Below are 16,556 nucleotides of genomic sequence, written 5' to 3'. Positions count from 1 at the left end.
CCCCTCTGCAGGTGACATCCCTCTGCAGGTGACATCCATCTGTAGGTGACACCCCTCTGTAGGTGACACCCCTCTGCAGGTGACATCCCTCTGGAGGTGCCATCCCTCTGCAGGTGACATCCATCTGTAGGTGACATCCCTCTGGAGGTGCCATCCCTCTGTTAGGTGACACCTCTCTGCAGGTGCCATCCCTCTGCAGGTGACACCCCTCTGTAGGTGACATCCATCTGTAGGTGACAGCTCTCTGTAGGTGACATCCATCTGCAGGTGACACCCCTCTACAGGTGACACCCCTCTGCAGGTGACACCCCTCTGTGGGCTCTGTGTCCTGCTGCACGGCCATGCATGTGTGCAGAGGTGGCTCTGGACACCTCACACCTGCCAGCTGCACTTGGGTTGGGTTTTTTTGACATTCCTTCCCTGGGGCAGCATCAGCTGTGGAAGTGCAGGGCTGATAGCATCTGGGAGCTTTTGCAGATGGGGATAATAATGAAGTGTGAGCCTGATAGGGATGTGCAGATGCTGGGAAGAACTTACTGCTCCTTGCCAGCTCCAGCTAAAGGTGAAGCTTGTTTGTGATCTGGAGCACCAAACTTCCTCTGGGACTCCTGGCCTCCCAGGATGGGAGCTGCAGGATCCGTGCCAGTGTTGGATCATACTTATACAGTATAAAAGTTGTTTGCTTTTTTGTTGTTTGGGTTGTGTGTATTTTTTTTTTAACGTTTAAGTGGAATTTGAGGTATCTCAGCCTGTCCACATTGCTCCTTGTCCTGGTGCCAGGTTGCTGTCAGGCAGTGCTGGGTAGGGATTCAAACACCAGCAGAGCTTTTCCTGGGCTGCAGGCTCGTTGTCATTCAGTGCCTTGTTCTGCTTCAGGCTTTAACCCAATTCCCAGCCCAGGGAGAGCCTCAGCTCCTGGCCTGGGAAGCCAAGGAAAGGCAGAGCTCCATTTGGGACAGATCTCCTCATTCTACACTGGGCAGAGCTCTGTGCACCCTGGATAGCAGAGCCCATCCTCAGGCTGAGGCAGGGGGATGCCCTGGTGCCACCTGGGGTCTGTACCAGAGCCAGGGGTGACAAATAAATGTACCTCCAGGGGAAGGAATTACACAGCCTGCAACAGGGCCTGAAATGTGCTTCTTACCAGAAAAGTCTCTTTATAAATAGCTGGCTTCAGCTCTTTTTCTCTCTTTTGGTGTTTTTAAGCTCAAATCTATCCAACAGACTGAGAGCCAGCCCAGCTCCTTCTGCCCAGGAACTGCAAGCCTGGGTTGTTTAAGTCAAAAGGTGTGAAGCATAATTGAATCCAGGTTCCTTTCCCATAACCATCCTGACTCTCTAAGTAATTAAGAGGCAGTTTGTAGTCAGCAATTAAGGACAGGAGCTCTGGAGCAAGGAAGCTGAGGAAAAGCAAGGTATGTGGAGCAAGTTTCGGGGTGCCACCAGCTTTCCTGCTGAGGTTTCCCTGGGATAATCCCATCCCTGCTCCCTGCCCGCATTCCAGGGAAATTTAATGAGTGTGCTCGAGCTATTTGAAAAACTGGATTTTCTCCATTCAGTAGTTGGATTCACAGGCTGATGGACACAAACCTCCTGCAGGTTTTTCATTGCTTGGAGGCTCCCTGAGGACCAGGCTGGTTGGTGGGGAAAGCTTGAGGTCTCCGCTGGAAAACCTCATCCTGGCAGTGCTGTGCTGGGGAACTGATGTTATAGGGATGATTTGGGGAGGAAATGCTGGTTATGTGATGGAGATAAAGCCAGGAAGAGGCATCAGCCTGGGTTTGCAGGTTTTGCATCACTGGGGAAGCAGGTGAGGGCATCTGCTAAAAAAATGGGAAGTTGTTTTTCTAGGAGCTGTGGGTTTGCTGGGTCTGTGTGCTCAGGTGAGGGTTTCATGGGCAGCAGGGACAGCTCTGGGCTGGGGACACCCTGCAGACCCCACTTCTCAAACAGCAGCAGTGCACAGCAGCCAGGGGAAGCCCCATTGCATGGTCTGCAGGACTGTGTCCCCTTTCTGGTGAGCCCTGTCCTGGAGGGGAGCTCAGATCCAGGTGAGCAATCCCTGGATGTCCCTTGGTGCCAGGCAGCATCTGAAGATGCTCAGAGTGCATCCATAAACCCTCCTGCTGCTGGCAGCTCCTTCTGGGACCTGGGGAAGCTGGGCGGGTTCACATCTTGCTGTGGTCACCACTTCAATCAGACCCAACCCCTGAACAAAGGAAATGGGTAGTGCTTTTTTTGGTTTTGTTTTGTTTTGTTGTGTTTTCCAGCAGTTCCTGGAGCCAGGCTGGCGGGGTGGAAGCTCAGTGAGACAGCATGGGGTCCAGGGCTGGTCCAGGGGCATCTGCCCTCTCCTCAACCCTCCTACCTTTGCCACCCTCAGGTTTAGGGACACTCAAACCCCTCTGCAAACAGCCTTCTCTATGTAACAGGGGTTACTGCTTAATTTGGGGCTCTTAAAGAGCAGCAGAACCTCCTGGAAAGGTTTTGGATTGCTTAGCCTCTTCCCCCCCCAACTCTTTGGCTGTTATTTACAGTGTCAAGGTCATAAAAAGAGAATTATCAGGGGGCATGGCATGTGCTCTGAGCTTTCTGTCACAGGGGTGAGGTATTTGTCATTTGTCTGATGGTATTTCCCAGAAAGTCCTAAAATCATAGACTCAAAGACTGGTTTGGGTGTGAAGGGACCTTAAAGATCATCCAGGCTCAGCCAGTGAGAAGGGAAGGGAAGGGAAGGGAAGGGAAGGGAAGGGAAGGGAAGAGGACGAAGAGAGGGAGAGGAGAGAAAGAGAAGGAGAAAGAGAAGGAGAAAGAGAAGGAGAAAGAGAAGGAGAAAGAGGAAGAGAAGGAGAAAGAGGAAGAGAAGAGAAGGAGAAAGAGGAAGAGAAGGAGAAAGAGGAAGAGAAGAGAAGGAGAAAGAGGAAGAGAAGGAGAAAGAGGAAGAGAAGAGAAGGAGAAAGAGGAAGAGAAGGAGAAAGAGGAAGAGAAGAGAAGGAGAAAGAGGAAGAGAAGGAGAAAGAGGAAGAGAAGGAGAAAGAGGAAGAGAAGGAGAAAGAGGAAGAGAAGAGAAGGAGAAAGAGGAAGAGAAGGAGAAAGAGGAAGAGAAGGAGAAAGAGGAAGAGAAGGAGAAAGAGGAAGAGAAGGAGAAAGAGGAAGAGAAGAGAAGGAGAAAGAGGAAGAGAAGGAGAAAGAGGAAGAGAAGGAGAAAGAGGAAGAGAAGGAGAAAGAGGAAGAGAAGGAGAAAGAGGAAGAGAAGGAGAAAGAGGAAGAGAAGAGAAGGAGAAAGAGGAAGAGAAGAGAAGGAGAAAGAGGAAGAGAAGGAGAAAGAGGGAGAGAAGGAGAAAGAGGAAGAGAAGGAGAAAGAGGAAGAGAAGGAGAAGAGAGGAAGAGAAGGAGAAAGAGGAAGAGAAGGAGAAAGAGGAAGAGAAGGAGAAAGAGGAAGAGAAGGAGAAAGAGGAAGAGAAGGAGAAAGAGGAAGAGAAGAGAAGGAGAAAGAGGAAGAGAAGGAGAAAGAGGAAGAGAAGGAGAAAGAGGAAGAGAAGGAGAAAGAGGAAGAGAAGGAGAAAGAGGAAGAGAAGAGAAGGAGAAAGAGGAAGAGAAGAGAAGGAGAAAGAGGAAGAGAAGGAGAAAGAGGAAGAGAAGGAGAAAGAGGAAGAGAAGAGAAGGAGAAAGAGGAAGAGAAGGAGAAAGAGGAAGAGAAGAGAAGGAGAAAGAGGAAGAGAAGGAGAAAGAGGAAGAGAAGAGAAGGAGAAAGAGGAAGAGAAGAGAAGGAGAAAGAGGAAGAGAAGGAGAAAGAGGAAGAGAAGAGAGAGAAGAGAAGAGAAGAGAAGAGAAGAGAAGAGAAGAGAAGAGAAGAGAAGAGAAGAGAAGAGAAGAGAAGAGAAGAGAAGAGAGAAGAGAAGAGAAGAGAAGGCAAGGCAAATCCTGCAGCATCCTTGGTGTGCTCCAGGCAGGAGACCCAAGTGTTGCAGTGTAATGCTCTGTCATTGCTCTGTAGTTTATAAACATTCATCAAAGGGATTTCTGATGAAATATGAGTTTCCTCTGTTTATAGACTTCACGCACCAGGAAAATCAGGAGGTGGGTAGCTTGGAGGGTGAGCAGGTGAAATATCCCAAAGATGAAAAGATTAAATGTGAAACATATTTGTGGATAAACAGAGGCCATTGTGTGTTAGCATCGGGTGAGAAATCCTGTGGGAATCAGTACTAAGGACGACCTTGGGGGCATGGCTGGAGCCAGAGAGAAATCCAGTTGGAGAAATCCCTGTGGGCAGTGACTTTTCTGTGTCCTGGCTCAGCCTGTTGGTGACTATCAGGTGATAACTTCTGTCCTGACATAAAGAATGAAGCTAAGAACAGAAAACCCAAACCAAAATAATTGCCCACTGCAGCTGGTGTGCCCTTGCTTTGTGTACAGGTGAGCAGGATGCACGGAGCAGGTTTGGCTCTTTGTACCTGGCATGTGGTATTAAACCTGTGTTGTTTCAGCCTGTAAATAACCACGTGTGTGTGGTACAGATGGGAAGTTTCCAGAAGTTTGGTATTCATCTCACAGAGATTAAAAATAGCAACCAGAATTGCCTCATCATTTTCCAGCACAGGCATTCTGAGTGAGTGACTTTAATGTTGGAGTCTCTGCATTAACAGCAATTTATTGGGCTCATGTCTGAGCGTGGTGTTGGGTAATGTGTGTTGTAAATGGCTCTCTGGCTGGCTGAGGGGGTTTATTAGGAGTGGATTAGCAGCTGTGCAAGGGGGGCTGAGGTCTGTGAAGTGGCAGTGGCTCTGGTGCACGATGGAAACTTCAGCATCTTCATCCTGGTCACCGTAACCAGGAGTCCAGAAAACGTGGTTGAGGCTCCATTTGGAAAAAAGCAACCTTCTTAGGTTCTTAGGAGGTTTTTTTATGGAGAAGTTCAAACATTTATTTTTCTTGAGCTAGTATCTACCTTTAGGACCAGTTTGGGGATGGCTGCATTAAAAAAACCTTGAAGAATAAGCAAAGTGTGTTTCCTGAAGTGGAGCTTCTCCAAGGAGGTTTTGTCCTGGATGGCTCAGTGGCAAATTCTGCTTCTGCCAGAGGCAGGGGGGTATTTTTGCAGCCCCATGGTGGTGGGATTTGGGGCAGCCCTGTGTGTGTCCTCGTGCATCCCCATCATTCCCATCTCATCCTGAGCTGCCTGGCAGGGCACACACACCCCATAAATGCTGAGGGATGGTGCAGGGTGACATCTGGGGTGCTGCCAAACAGCCCCCAGCATCAGGGAGGAGGAGGAGGAGGAGGAGGCAGCTGGAGCTTCCCAGGTGAGGGGACATGACTGGGGACACAGCAAGGATGGGTTTTCCAGGAAGGGCAGAAAGGCTCTGTGGGATGGGTCAGTCCCATCCCCACACCTCCTGCTTGGCAGATAACTCAGAGCTTAACACTGAAAAGCAATGAAAAATAAAACTAAAAAAAAAACTTCAGGAAGGTTACATGAAAATGTGGCTGGTGAAGGAGTGAACAGCAGGGCTGGGAGTTTGGAGATAAGTAATTTTTAAAATTATTGGTGTGCTGTGGGTGTGCCTGTGTGCCATGCATCTTCCCTGAGGCCTGGATGGGCAGCCCAGGCAGACATAGGGACCCTGGGGGACAGTGACAGCAGAGCAGGGGACAGAGCAGAGCAGGGGACAGAGCAGAGCAGGGGACAGAGCAGAATAGGGGACAGAGCAGAGTAGGGGAAAGAGCAGAGTAGGGGACAGAGCAGAGCAGGGGACAGAGCAGAGTAGGGGACAGAGCAGAGTAGGGGACAGAGCAGAGTAGGGGACAGAACAGAGCAGGGGACAGAGCAGAGTAGGGGACAGAGCAGAGTAGGGGACAGAGCAGAGTAGGGGACAGAGCAGAGCAGGGGACACAGCAGAGCAGGGGACAGAGCAGAGCAGGGGACAGAGCAGAGCAGGGGACAGAGCAGAGCAGGGGACACAGCAGAATAGGGGACACAGCAGAGCAGGGGACACAGCAGCCTGGCTGCATGACAGATTTCTCATGATGGGTACAAAGTCACATCTGGGGTTTACTTTGGCTCCCCAGACACCTCTGCTGTGGAGTTGTGGTGGTGCCTGTAGTGGTCAGAGCTGTAAACATCCCCAGGATAAACCCAAGTCCATAACTTTGCTTTTACAAGTGCACTTGGGGTTGGAGCACACGAGAGCTTTTTTCTTGTGTTGACATTTTTTGCACGTCACAAACTTTCAGCTGAATTCCTCTTCACTGCCTGCTCGGGGTGTGGGGCAGAGGGCCACAAATAATTGGCAGGATTTGAGGATGCTTCTCACTTACCTGCTCCCTGCTGGGCAGGGGGAGGCAGGGGCAGGGAGCTTGGGTTTGCTGGCAGCATGGGAGGGTTTGGGGCAGAGCAGGGAGCTCAGCACCCCCTCAGTTCCACGTCTGCTGCAGAAGCAAAAGGAGCTTTGTGTGAGAGGTGGCTTTGTGGGGAGGGCTCGTGCTGACATCCATCAGAGACATAAAACCTGGGGCCAGGCTTTTTATCCCTGAGTTCATTTATTTTTCTTGGTTTCTTCAGCCCTTAATATTATTCAAATGAAGATTTTGTTGCTAGACCAACATCAGTCAGGGAAGCTGCCAAGCTCCACAGTTTCCTCTGGGTTCTGGGGCTGAAACGTGGTGGCTGGGTGGCTGGTGTTTGCCTTTATGTTTTATTGTTTTATTTTTATTGTTTTATCAAGGTTAGGGAGGAGATGGAGATGGCCAGTGACTGGCCACCCTCCCTGTGACATCATCTGTTCTTAGATTTTTTAAGTGGAAATTCCAGTATTTCAGTTTATGGCCACCATATGCATCACCTCATTTCCTTCTGGTTTTGGGGAGCTGTTTGTGCACTGATGGCCTTGGGATTTTGCCTTGTGGTTGTTTTTGAGCACTTTAAAACAGAGTAGTTCAAATGTATTGGCATAAGAAGCTCTGTCTGAATAAATGACATTTATTTATATCCATATGTGTGCAGGGGAAAAGGTTCATTCATGTCTATAAAACTGTTGGAGCTCTCTCTGAATTCACATTTCTTTGGCTGTGCTGCCATACAAATTGCAGTCACAGTCTTTGTTGTGATACCTGTTCACCAAATGGTAAGCTGGGAGAGGGAGTGCTCTCTTTTTTTGTTCAACAGGCACTAATGTGAAGGATTCAATCTCTGCTGTGTTTTAGAAAGGTTCTTACAGATTCCTGGCAGAAGGAGCTGTGCTTTTCCTTCCTAGCTCAGTGTTCAGCAGAGTGATAACCTCAGGAGGAGATAGAGTCCTCTCATTTATAGTAAAGCTTTTATTTTTTATTTTTTTATTTTTTTCAATGAGATCTGGATGAAGAGAACCACCACAGCCCGTTGGCATATTTTGTATCATTTCTGGGGTGCTCATTATATATAATTGTGGGGATGCTCAGCTGCACTCAGGGCACCTCTATCCCCAAGCACTGGGGTGGTGGGGACTGACCACAGCCTGTCCAGGTCCCAGCACAGCTTTTAGTGTAAATATTCTGGTTCTTTGGAGGACATTTTCTCAGGCATTTCGCTAAAACAGCTTTAATTTTGGATTTTGTGGTCTGCCTTATCAGCTGCAAGTGCCTTTGAGTGATTTAGGAAGCCTCAGGGCTTGCTTGGAGCAATCTTCCAGGCTGGGTGAGTCAGTGGTGAGTTGGGCTTTGAAGCTTTTGTATCACAAAACTTATTTTTCAGGGGTGGATAAATGAGGTTTCAGCTTTTCCAGACTGTGAAAAGCATCAGGCCAAGCCTGAATTTTTCAGCAAGCAGCTCTCTGGTAGCAGCAGTTGGTCCTTGGCCACCAAAACCTTTTGAGAGAATCCTCAGGTGAAGTTTCCCCAGTGGCATCAGGGACTGATGCTCACTGAGATTCCCATGGCGAGCCAAAGGGGGTTTGACCCCTGGGATAAGTCCAGGGGGAAATGTTGGGGTTCCCTGCCCCCCACAGCAGTGTTGGGCATCTCCATGGCACTGCTCCCACCTCTGCATCCCCCATGCTGAGAACTGCAGAGCAGGGCTGAACCTCTCTGAGGAGCTCGGGAGTGAAATGCTGACAGACATCAGTGGTGATAAAACACTGCACGTGGGAGCTCAGAGGAGGGGGGGAGTGTGGGCAGGTGTGGAGGAGCTCAGGGAATTGTGGAGAACCATGGTGGTGGTAGAACTTGGGCACCAAAAGGACCTTTTTGGCATCCTCTGAGGATGGGCACCCAAAGGAGCCCCTTGGCATCCATCTGAACATGGGCACCCAAAGGAGCCCCTTGGCAACCATCTCAGGATGGGCACCAAAAGGAGCCATTTGGCATCCATCTGAATATGGGCACCCAAAGGAGCCCCTTGGCATCCATCTCAGGATGGGCACCCAAAGGAGCCCCTTGGCATCCATCTGAGGATGGGCACCCAAAGGAGCCCCTTGGCATCCCTCTGAGCATCAGCCTTGCACATGGACCTGGTTCACCATTGCCAGGTGGAGCAGGGACCCCTCATCTCTCTGCTGGGAAGATCTCTGGGCTGGGCTGTGTCAGGGCTGATGTGATGGCAGCAGAGCTGCTGCAGGCCAGGCTGTTCCTCTGCAAACAGCCAGGAGGTGACTGACCTCCCAAGAAGTATTTACCCTTCCCTGCTGCTGGATTTCCGGATGGTTTTGTCCTTCCTTGTCTGCTGGGCAAGCTCAGGTCCTCACAGCATCTGTCTGGATCCCAGCTTTCCCCTTTGGTGTGGAAAGCAGAGGTGAACATCTGGGTTCCTTGGGGAGCCACAGATCCAGGCTCAAAGAATTTGATTTGTTTTTTTCTTTTTCTCTGTAACATTTCAGAGGATGAGCTCCATATGAGTGTTCCCCCCACCCCATCCCTGGGCCCTGGTGACCCTCCCTGTGCCATGTCCTCTGGGGACATGGGGATGCTGCAGCTCCCATCAGGTCACCCCATGCTGGGGAGCCTGGTCCTGGTCCTGGTCCTGCTCCTGCTCCTGCTCCTGCTCCTCACTGTGCTCTCCCTGGGGAGCCAGGGTGTGTTTGGGAGGGGAAGGGACTTGTGCAGCGAGAGCTTTGGTATTTTTAGATCAAAGATTATTTTAATAAAAAAACAACAAAACACACACACAGAGAAAAGGGAGGATTAGAACAATAAGTACATTTAATTTTAGCCTCGCTTGGATTCCTCCTGAAGTCAATGAACTTTGAGGTTGCTTCACTTGCCTCCAGCTTCCCTACATAAACACACGGTACCAGGACCAAGAAGTTCAGTAGCACAGAAGATTGCAGAAGGAAGAATATTAAGGACTTCTTTTTTAACAGGCCAGGCTTGGAATTTAATTTTACTGCTGTACAAAAACACTGAGGGTTGTTTTAGTAGGCAGCTACTGAAGTCAGCAGCAGACTTCTTTTTTTTTTCTTTCTTTCCCTTGCAGGCAGGATCAGAGCTAGGGGCAAGGTGAGGGGTGGGACAAGGGGGGTCTTCTCCTGGGCACTGCTGTTTGCTGACCTTCTCCAGTGACAGAAAATGAGAGTTTGGGGCCAGGGTGGAGTTTTCCTGGAGTTTTACCCCAGGCCCAACAGCCCTGATTGCAAACAGCCTCCTGCACTGCTGGGTGAGCTCCTTGGGGTGTGCTGCACCTCCTAAGTGTTTGGAGATGGAGAATGTTGTGGGAAGGCTTGGGATGTTGCTGCTCTCTTGTAGACCTCAGGTCAGAAGTGATTTAAGTGTCAGGGGGGTGGGCACTGGGTGGTCTTTAAGGTCCCTTCCAACCCAACCCATTCTGTCGTGCTGGGAAGAGATCTCACTTCATGGCCCAGAGTCAACATCCAAGAGCCACAGAGTTCCCTGGAGCTGGTTATCCCAGTTGTTTCTGCATGAGTAAGGTTGCAGGTGCTCTTCTGCAAATTGCTCAACCATTATAATTGAATTTTCTTACTGAAATCCAGTAAGAAAGTTGTCCTTCCATCACTGAAGCTTTCCAGGGAACATACAAAGCCCTGGCTTGGTGCTGCTGCCTGGGCATCTTCTGTTCAGGAGAGAAAATGTCTCTTTATGAACTGCTTTGGTTTCACACCAAGTAAATTTAGGAAATATGAAGGAGGATTTACAGACTCAGAAATGGTCCCTATCTGACAACAGAGGGTGACAGTGTCAGTGCCTATGAATATGTATGAACAGATCTGAACTGCACGTTAGGGTACTTTCCATTCTCGTTTTATTATTTTTGGCATTTGGTTACTTTTAGGTCCTGGTTTCTGGGAAGAGGTAGGCACTTCCCAGTGCCAAGAAGGAAACCTGGATCCACTCAGGAGCTGGGGTTTCCTTCTCAGGGTTGCTCTGTGCAGGGAAGGGGCTGCTCTGCCCCAGTTTGCTGAAGGTGGGAGGTATGGATTTGAGTTCTGAAGCAATTCTGGCTGCCCTGTGTAAGAACTCACTAGGTATTAATAAAAGCTTTAAATAGTCCAGGCTGTGCCTTAACCCAGCCCTGTCTGTAGTGCAGAAAAAATTAATATTGCAGCTCATCATGGTGGAGACAGTGGAGATAAACCCAGGAGAGCTGGAGGCAAAATGCAGTAGGAATGGTTGTTGGGAAACTTGGTGAGGAATTGAGAAGTTTTAAGTGAGGAGCTGGAGAATCAACTCAGATCAGGAAATTCCAGGTGAGGACAGGGGGTCCTTGAAGTCTGCAGTTGCTGGAGCAATGAGCAGAACTTTGATGCTGGTGTCTAAACCTGAATCTGATTCACCAGTTTCAAGAATATTAAATGGATTAAAGCCCTTTTCTTTTTCATCAATGCTGTTGTGAAGCCAGGAACATCCTGAGGCTGCTTCTCTGTCTCTGCTAGCAATGGAAATCAGGCTGAATCCCCAGCAGAGGAAGGGGCAGGAGGAGAAGGTGGGAATGGTCTGAGGAACATGAGTTATTTTAACATAACCTGCACCCTTCCTCACCACACTGGGGATGCTGGAGGTGCAGGTAAGGTTTTTTGGGATTCACCTCTTTCATTTAGAGTTTAACTCTTTGCTGAAGTGGCTTCTGGATGTTGTTTCCCCCCAGCTCTGAAGGTCCCAGCACTCTGACTCTCCTTGAGCTTTGCTGCTGTTCTGGCACCTGGAGCCATTCCTGGGTGGCTTTTTCCATCACCATGGAAAGAGAGGAGTATTCTAAGGGTGCACCTGCTCTGGTTGTCTCTGTTAACACACCCAGGAGCAAATGGGTCAGGAGGACTCTGTCATGTTTGTTGCTAGCACATTGCTGTCGTGATTGGTAAATAAAAGGGATTTAGACTTAAAGATAAGATTAATAAGAAAGAGCAATAGCCTAATGCTATTAATTAGCAATGCTTATGCTTTTGAGTCACTCGGGTTGCTGCTACACTTGTTTTCCAAAACGTCGAGCCTTTTAATTCTCATTAAAACAAGGAATAATTTAGAAGAAATACAGCTCAGACATCCCACCATGAGCATCTTTTCCAACCAGGGTGATTCTGTGGTTCTGTGACCAGGTTGGAGGCCAAGGGTGAAGATGACCACCTTGGCAGTGGTGCCCAGCTCTTGCTAATTGGTCTATAAAAGGAGATTTCAGTGCCAAAAAGTGGAAATGGAGGGTACTTTCCGTAGTGAATTCAGATGCTCTGCTGACTCAAAGCCTGACTTGGAAACTGCTTTTCTGTGAAGGCTTCTGGAGGACAGAGGTCATGGTAGATGGTGCAAAACTTGGTCAGTTTTGAGCAGGACAGCAAAGGGCAGGGCAGAGCTTTTCCCTGGGGTTCCAGTGATGCTCATCCCTCAGTGATGAAGCTTTATTTACAGCCTTGGGATGGCACCTGAAGTGCAAAGCTGAGATTCCTACACCAGCGTCCTGCTTTGCTCCAGCAGCTCCTGGCTAGAGGATAACTCTGGGGTGAGGGAAAGGGAGTCTTCCATGCTGCTCCTGCTCTGGGATGGGTGAAATAACCTCCTGGGGATGAGGCTGGATCTGGAGGCATCCTGGTCCTCAGCCCCATCACCGACTCCTCTGGCCTCGTGCTTCAGAGACGTGCTCGGGGCTGCCAGTTGGGACTGAGCTGGGCCTTGTTTCATAGGTTAAAAATACATTTATTTCCTTGATGCACTCTTGGTTTTATTTTTAACTCTTAGGCAATTTAATATTTTGGAGGCCTGCAAGTGTTTCCCCCAGTTTTCCATCTGCTACTGTGATTAATTTTAAGTTCTGGCTTTCTAACACCAACCCGGAGCAAACAGAATGGAAACCTTACCTGTGTGACTTGGCACGGAGCAGTAGACATGAATAACTTTGGAATTTGTGGGGAAAAAGAGAAGTTATGTGGGTTTGGGGCCAAGCTCTGATTAGAAACCAGCCCTGGCAGCCAGCAGGATGCTGTGTAGGATCTCACTGCAGTTCATTGAGAGCTCAGTGCTCCAGATTGGTGTTTGCAGGAGGTTTTGAGGAGTCAGAAGCCTCACTTGAGGGCTCTCAAGTGCTGGTGTGCACATATTTCCCACTGCCTGCCAGACATCGAGGCAGAACAGTGTGCCAGGGGTTTGCTTTTCAGTCCCAGAAGTGGGGTGAGGTGGTGGAAGCTTGCAGCTCCTGGCAGTGACTTGCATCAAAAATAGTTTGACCAGAAGTGGTTGGGTTTAATCTAGATTGGGGTCAGTGTGAGCCACACACATGGGATGAGCTGGGGATGGGGATGCAGAGCTGGGGGGTACCAGGCAGTGGGTTGTAGCCACTCAAAGAAAAGTTTTTTTGATGACCCTGGGTGGGATCCTGGTGGAAGAGGGGTACCCAGTGTCAAGGTGAACTTCTCCTTTGCTGCTCCAAGTCTGCTCTGCTGGGATAGGGCTTCAGCTACACAAGTGCTGGTGGTGATGTGGGGAAAGGGACAATCTGGCTGGGGACACAGGCAGGAGGGAGTGGGACCATCCCTTCAGACAGCAGCAGGGGTTTGGGTTGTATCAGGAATGGAAGAGTGATGCTAAAAAAGCCCTCACTGCATGGATGTTGTTTAGGGTAAAGATGGCAGGAGAAATCACAGCTCCTGGGTCTGTAGTCAGCTCTGAAATGCTGGCATGGGTGAAACCCATTGTCAGGAGAGCTGGAAGTGTCCAGGAGCCACTGGTGAGGCATTTCACTGACCTGCAGAGAGATTCCAGACTCCTGAAGCAGCTGGGGGGTTAGGACTGGAGACAAAAGTGCTGCAACCAGCCCCAGCCAGCCCAGGCAACTCAGTGGCTTGCTTGTGCAACAGGTAAAGGTTGTGCAACCAGATAGAGCACACTTGGGCTGCAGAAAGCCAGGTGGTACAGGGCCATAAGCATAAAGAAAATGTATTGCTTCCCAGATAAGTCAAAATACCATGGTTTAGAAACCAGGCTTCCAGCAGGGAGTGGTTGTTAGCAGTAAGAGCAGCTGAAGAACAGCTTAGCCCAGGTTGTAGAGAAGGTGTGATCTGCACCTGTGTTATTTGGTTCAGGAACAAGGGTTATTTGGTACAGTCTTGCTGAGGGTGTCAGCTGAGAGGGGTCAGATTTGCTGGAGCACCAGTCTGGGGGATGCAAAAGAGCCAAGCTGAAGGACTGGAGCTCAGGAGATGTCTCAGGGGCAGGGAGAGGGAAATGGTGCAGAAATAAACCTGCCCAGCAAGCAGAGAGCCTCGGGTTGTGAGTGGGAATGTCTTGCAATGGTTTCCAGTAAATGAGTGCAACTTGAGCCAGTTGCTAAGAAATCCATTCAGACTGCTTTATGTATAAAACATAAAAGTTAATGTCAAACTGACTCTGCCAGCATGAGGAGCCCTGCTCCAAGTGCATTATTCCCTCCTGCTCCAAGTGCATTCCCTCCTTACCACACATGAGTGATGAGGCCAGAGGGACAGCAACCAGCAGAACCAGCAGTTCCCTTCCCAGTTCCCTCCCCAAAAGGTGAAGGAAGGGGCTGGGGGCTCTGCTGGGGGGGTGACCCCCTGTGGAGGGTCCTGTCCATAGGGTGGCAGGGAGCAGCTTCAAAACTGCTTTAAATCTCTGGCTGAGGAGCCAGCTGGGGCAAATCACCCTCTGCTCACAGGCAGGGATTTGGACCTGGCTGCAGCCATAAATAATGTTCCCTGTCGGGGCAGGGCAGGGGGGATCTGCTGTGGGTTGGTGGAATGGGTGGGAATGGCTGTGTGTGTGCAGCAGGAGGAGGCTGCGTTTCAGAGTGAGATCAGATTTAATTCATTTGGAAATGAGATCACTGGAACCTGCTGCCTGGGTCTTGTTTGCCCTGTTTTGGGCTTTCATCCTTGCTGAACTCTTGCCACCAGTGAGTTCTGCAGAGGTTTCCAGGCAGGTTTCTTGTCCCAGTGCCAGCCTGGCTGGGGAAGCTGTAGGAATGTCAGGTTTGGGATGGGGTGCAGGTGAGCAGGGAAGCTGTCCCTGCAGCTGAGGGGGAGTGTAGCTGTGAAAGGTGTTTGCAGCCTCAGAGGTGAGGAATGGTGCTTGGAAAAGCCCCGGGAAAAATACCAAGAAGTGCATTAAAATGATAAGCAGAGCTGATAAGGTGCCTGGTGAGAGACTGAGAGGAGAAGGGAGCACAGATAGGATCTCAGGCTATAAATACTGCAGGCGTGACAGCAGAGATGAGCAAGAGGAAGAATATTTGTTATCTGATGGAAAAGGAGCTTCAGGAAGAGCACTCATCACAGCAGTGGGGAGGTGGAGGGGATCCCCAGGAGCTGGTGATGTTTGTCAGACAGGATGGGGGGAGGCAAGGTCTGGTGGGACCACAGGAATTACATCTGCATCCTGGGGCTGGGGAGATGGGCTGGAGAGCCAGGGTGTCCTCTCCTCCCTCCTGTGTGGCCCAGGGGTCACAAAGGGTCCCCTGAAGTGTCCCTCGTAAGGAGAGGCATTTGGTGTCACACAGAGATGTGGAGAGGCAGTGGTTGGGATGTGAGGTGCTGTTCCTAGAAGGCAGATGGCTGAGGCAGCCTCCTCCCTGGTGTTGCCTGCGGGCAGGAATGCCACATCTGCTCCTGGATCCTGCCCCAGCCCTCCCAGTTGCCAGCCCAGGCTGCTCCAGTAAACCCAGAGAGAGAAATGTAAAACTGCAGCTGGGAGCTGGGTCAGGGGCTGGGTCCTGAAGGTTTGGTTGGGGATGACTTTGTGGACACCCAGAGGTGGAGGAGAGACCCAGAGGTGCTGGGGACCCAGAGGTGCTGGGGACCCAGGGGTGCTTAGTGGGTTTTTCATGCAGCCACTTCAGTTGCCATCAGGCTGATAGGGAAGGCTCTCCAGATGTGATGTTTGTGAGGCTCTCAAGGTGTTCCTGGGTTCTCCAGGAGCAGAAGCACGTCAGCTATGCTGTGTGTTCAGAGACCTCTTGGGAAGAGACCTCTTGTGTTTAGAGGCTCTTGGGAAACCTGCCTTGGGAGCCAGCAGCCTCCCAAAGGAGACAACTGCTGGGGAAAAGGTGTCTCAGCTGACATCAGAGGAGCCAGGAAACGATAGGCATCACCTAATTGCTGCCTCTCCCTCCCTGCCTTCTGACTCTGGCACTGCTGGTTGTCATTCCCAGTCTGCAAGTGGCAGGACATCAGGGTGGGCAGGACATGAGGATGGGCAGGACATCAGGGTGGGCAGGACATGAGGATGGGCAGGACATCAGGATGAGCAGGACATCAGGGTGGTCCTGCCCTCAGGAGCTCTGTTACCAGATAAGGTTGCACATGGTGATGTTTAAAAACCTGAGGAGTGTCCCAGTGTTGAAGTGCAATGGTATTCCAGGCTCTTGCTTGGAGAGAACTGATCTTCTGCTGCTCCCACAGCTGGAGTGTCCTCTTGGGAGAGTGCTCAGCTGGGGATAGGGGGGAGCAGAGGGGATGTGGGGCCCCATGGGGACCCAGCTGGGGTGGGAGGTGGGAGCTGTGCCATGGCAGCACAGGGCAGCCCCATCCTTTCCTCAGCTCACCTCCTCCTCTGCATCCCAGCACGGCCCAGCCCTGCCTCTGGGCTTTGCTGGGGCTTTTGGGGCCAAAGATGCCATTTAGAGGGAACGTTTCCAAATCACCCTGTCAACAGGAATCCACATGAAGCAATTAGAGCAACCGCAGCCCCGTTGCCTTGGTTTGCTCATGCCTGGCTCCTCCTGAGCCCCAGCCCTTGTGGTCCCTGAGATTTCTCTCTCTGTCCCTGCAGAATGCCATGAACCTGCCCCCTGACAAGGCCCGGCTGCTGCGGCAGTACGACAACGAGAAGAAGTGGGAGCTCATCTGTGACCAGGTAAGGACCCAGCCCGGGAGGGCTTGTGGCAGACACCCCAAGGGAATCACAGAATCATAGAATTGGCTGGGTTGGAAGGGTCCTCAGAGCTCATCAAGTCCAACCCTTGCTCCACTCCCCCCGTGGTTCCCAGCCCATGGCACTGAGTGCCACATCCAGGCTCTTTGGAAATATCTCCAGGGATGGAGAATCCACCCCTTCCCTGGGCAGCCCATTCCAATGCCTGAGCACCCTCTCCAGAAAGAAATTCTTTCTAATGTCCAACCTAAACCTCC

At 50.6% G+C, this 16,556-nt stretch overlaps 1 protein-coding gene across 1 annotated transcript in view; it reads left to right on the top strand.

The window, feature by feature from the left end:
• Positions 1-16,556, top strand: part of FMNL2 (formin like 2) — a 130,889-nt gene that overhangs the window by 52,681 nt on the left and 61,652 nt on the right. Inside the window, 1 exon segment of the mRNA XM_071746332.1 lies at positions 16,198-16,281. Within this exon segment, the coding sequence (XP_071602433.1) occupies positions 16,198-16,281 (84 nt within the window).

The sequence above is a fragment of the Heliangelus exortis genome, chromosome 6 (genome assembly GCF_036169615.1).
Source record: "Heliangelus exortis chromosome 6, bHelExo1.hap1, whole genome shotgun sequence".
NCBI classification, from domain to species: Eukaryota; Metazoa; Chordata; class Aves; order Apodiformes; family Trochilidae; genus Heliangelus; species Heliangelus exortis.
This window is presented reverse-complemented; position numbering and strand designations above follow the sequence as displayed.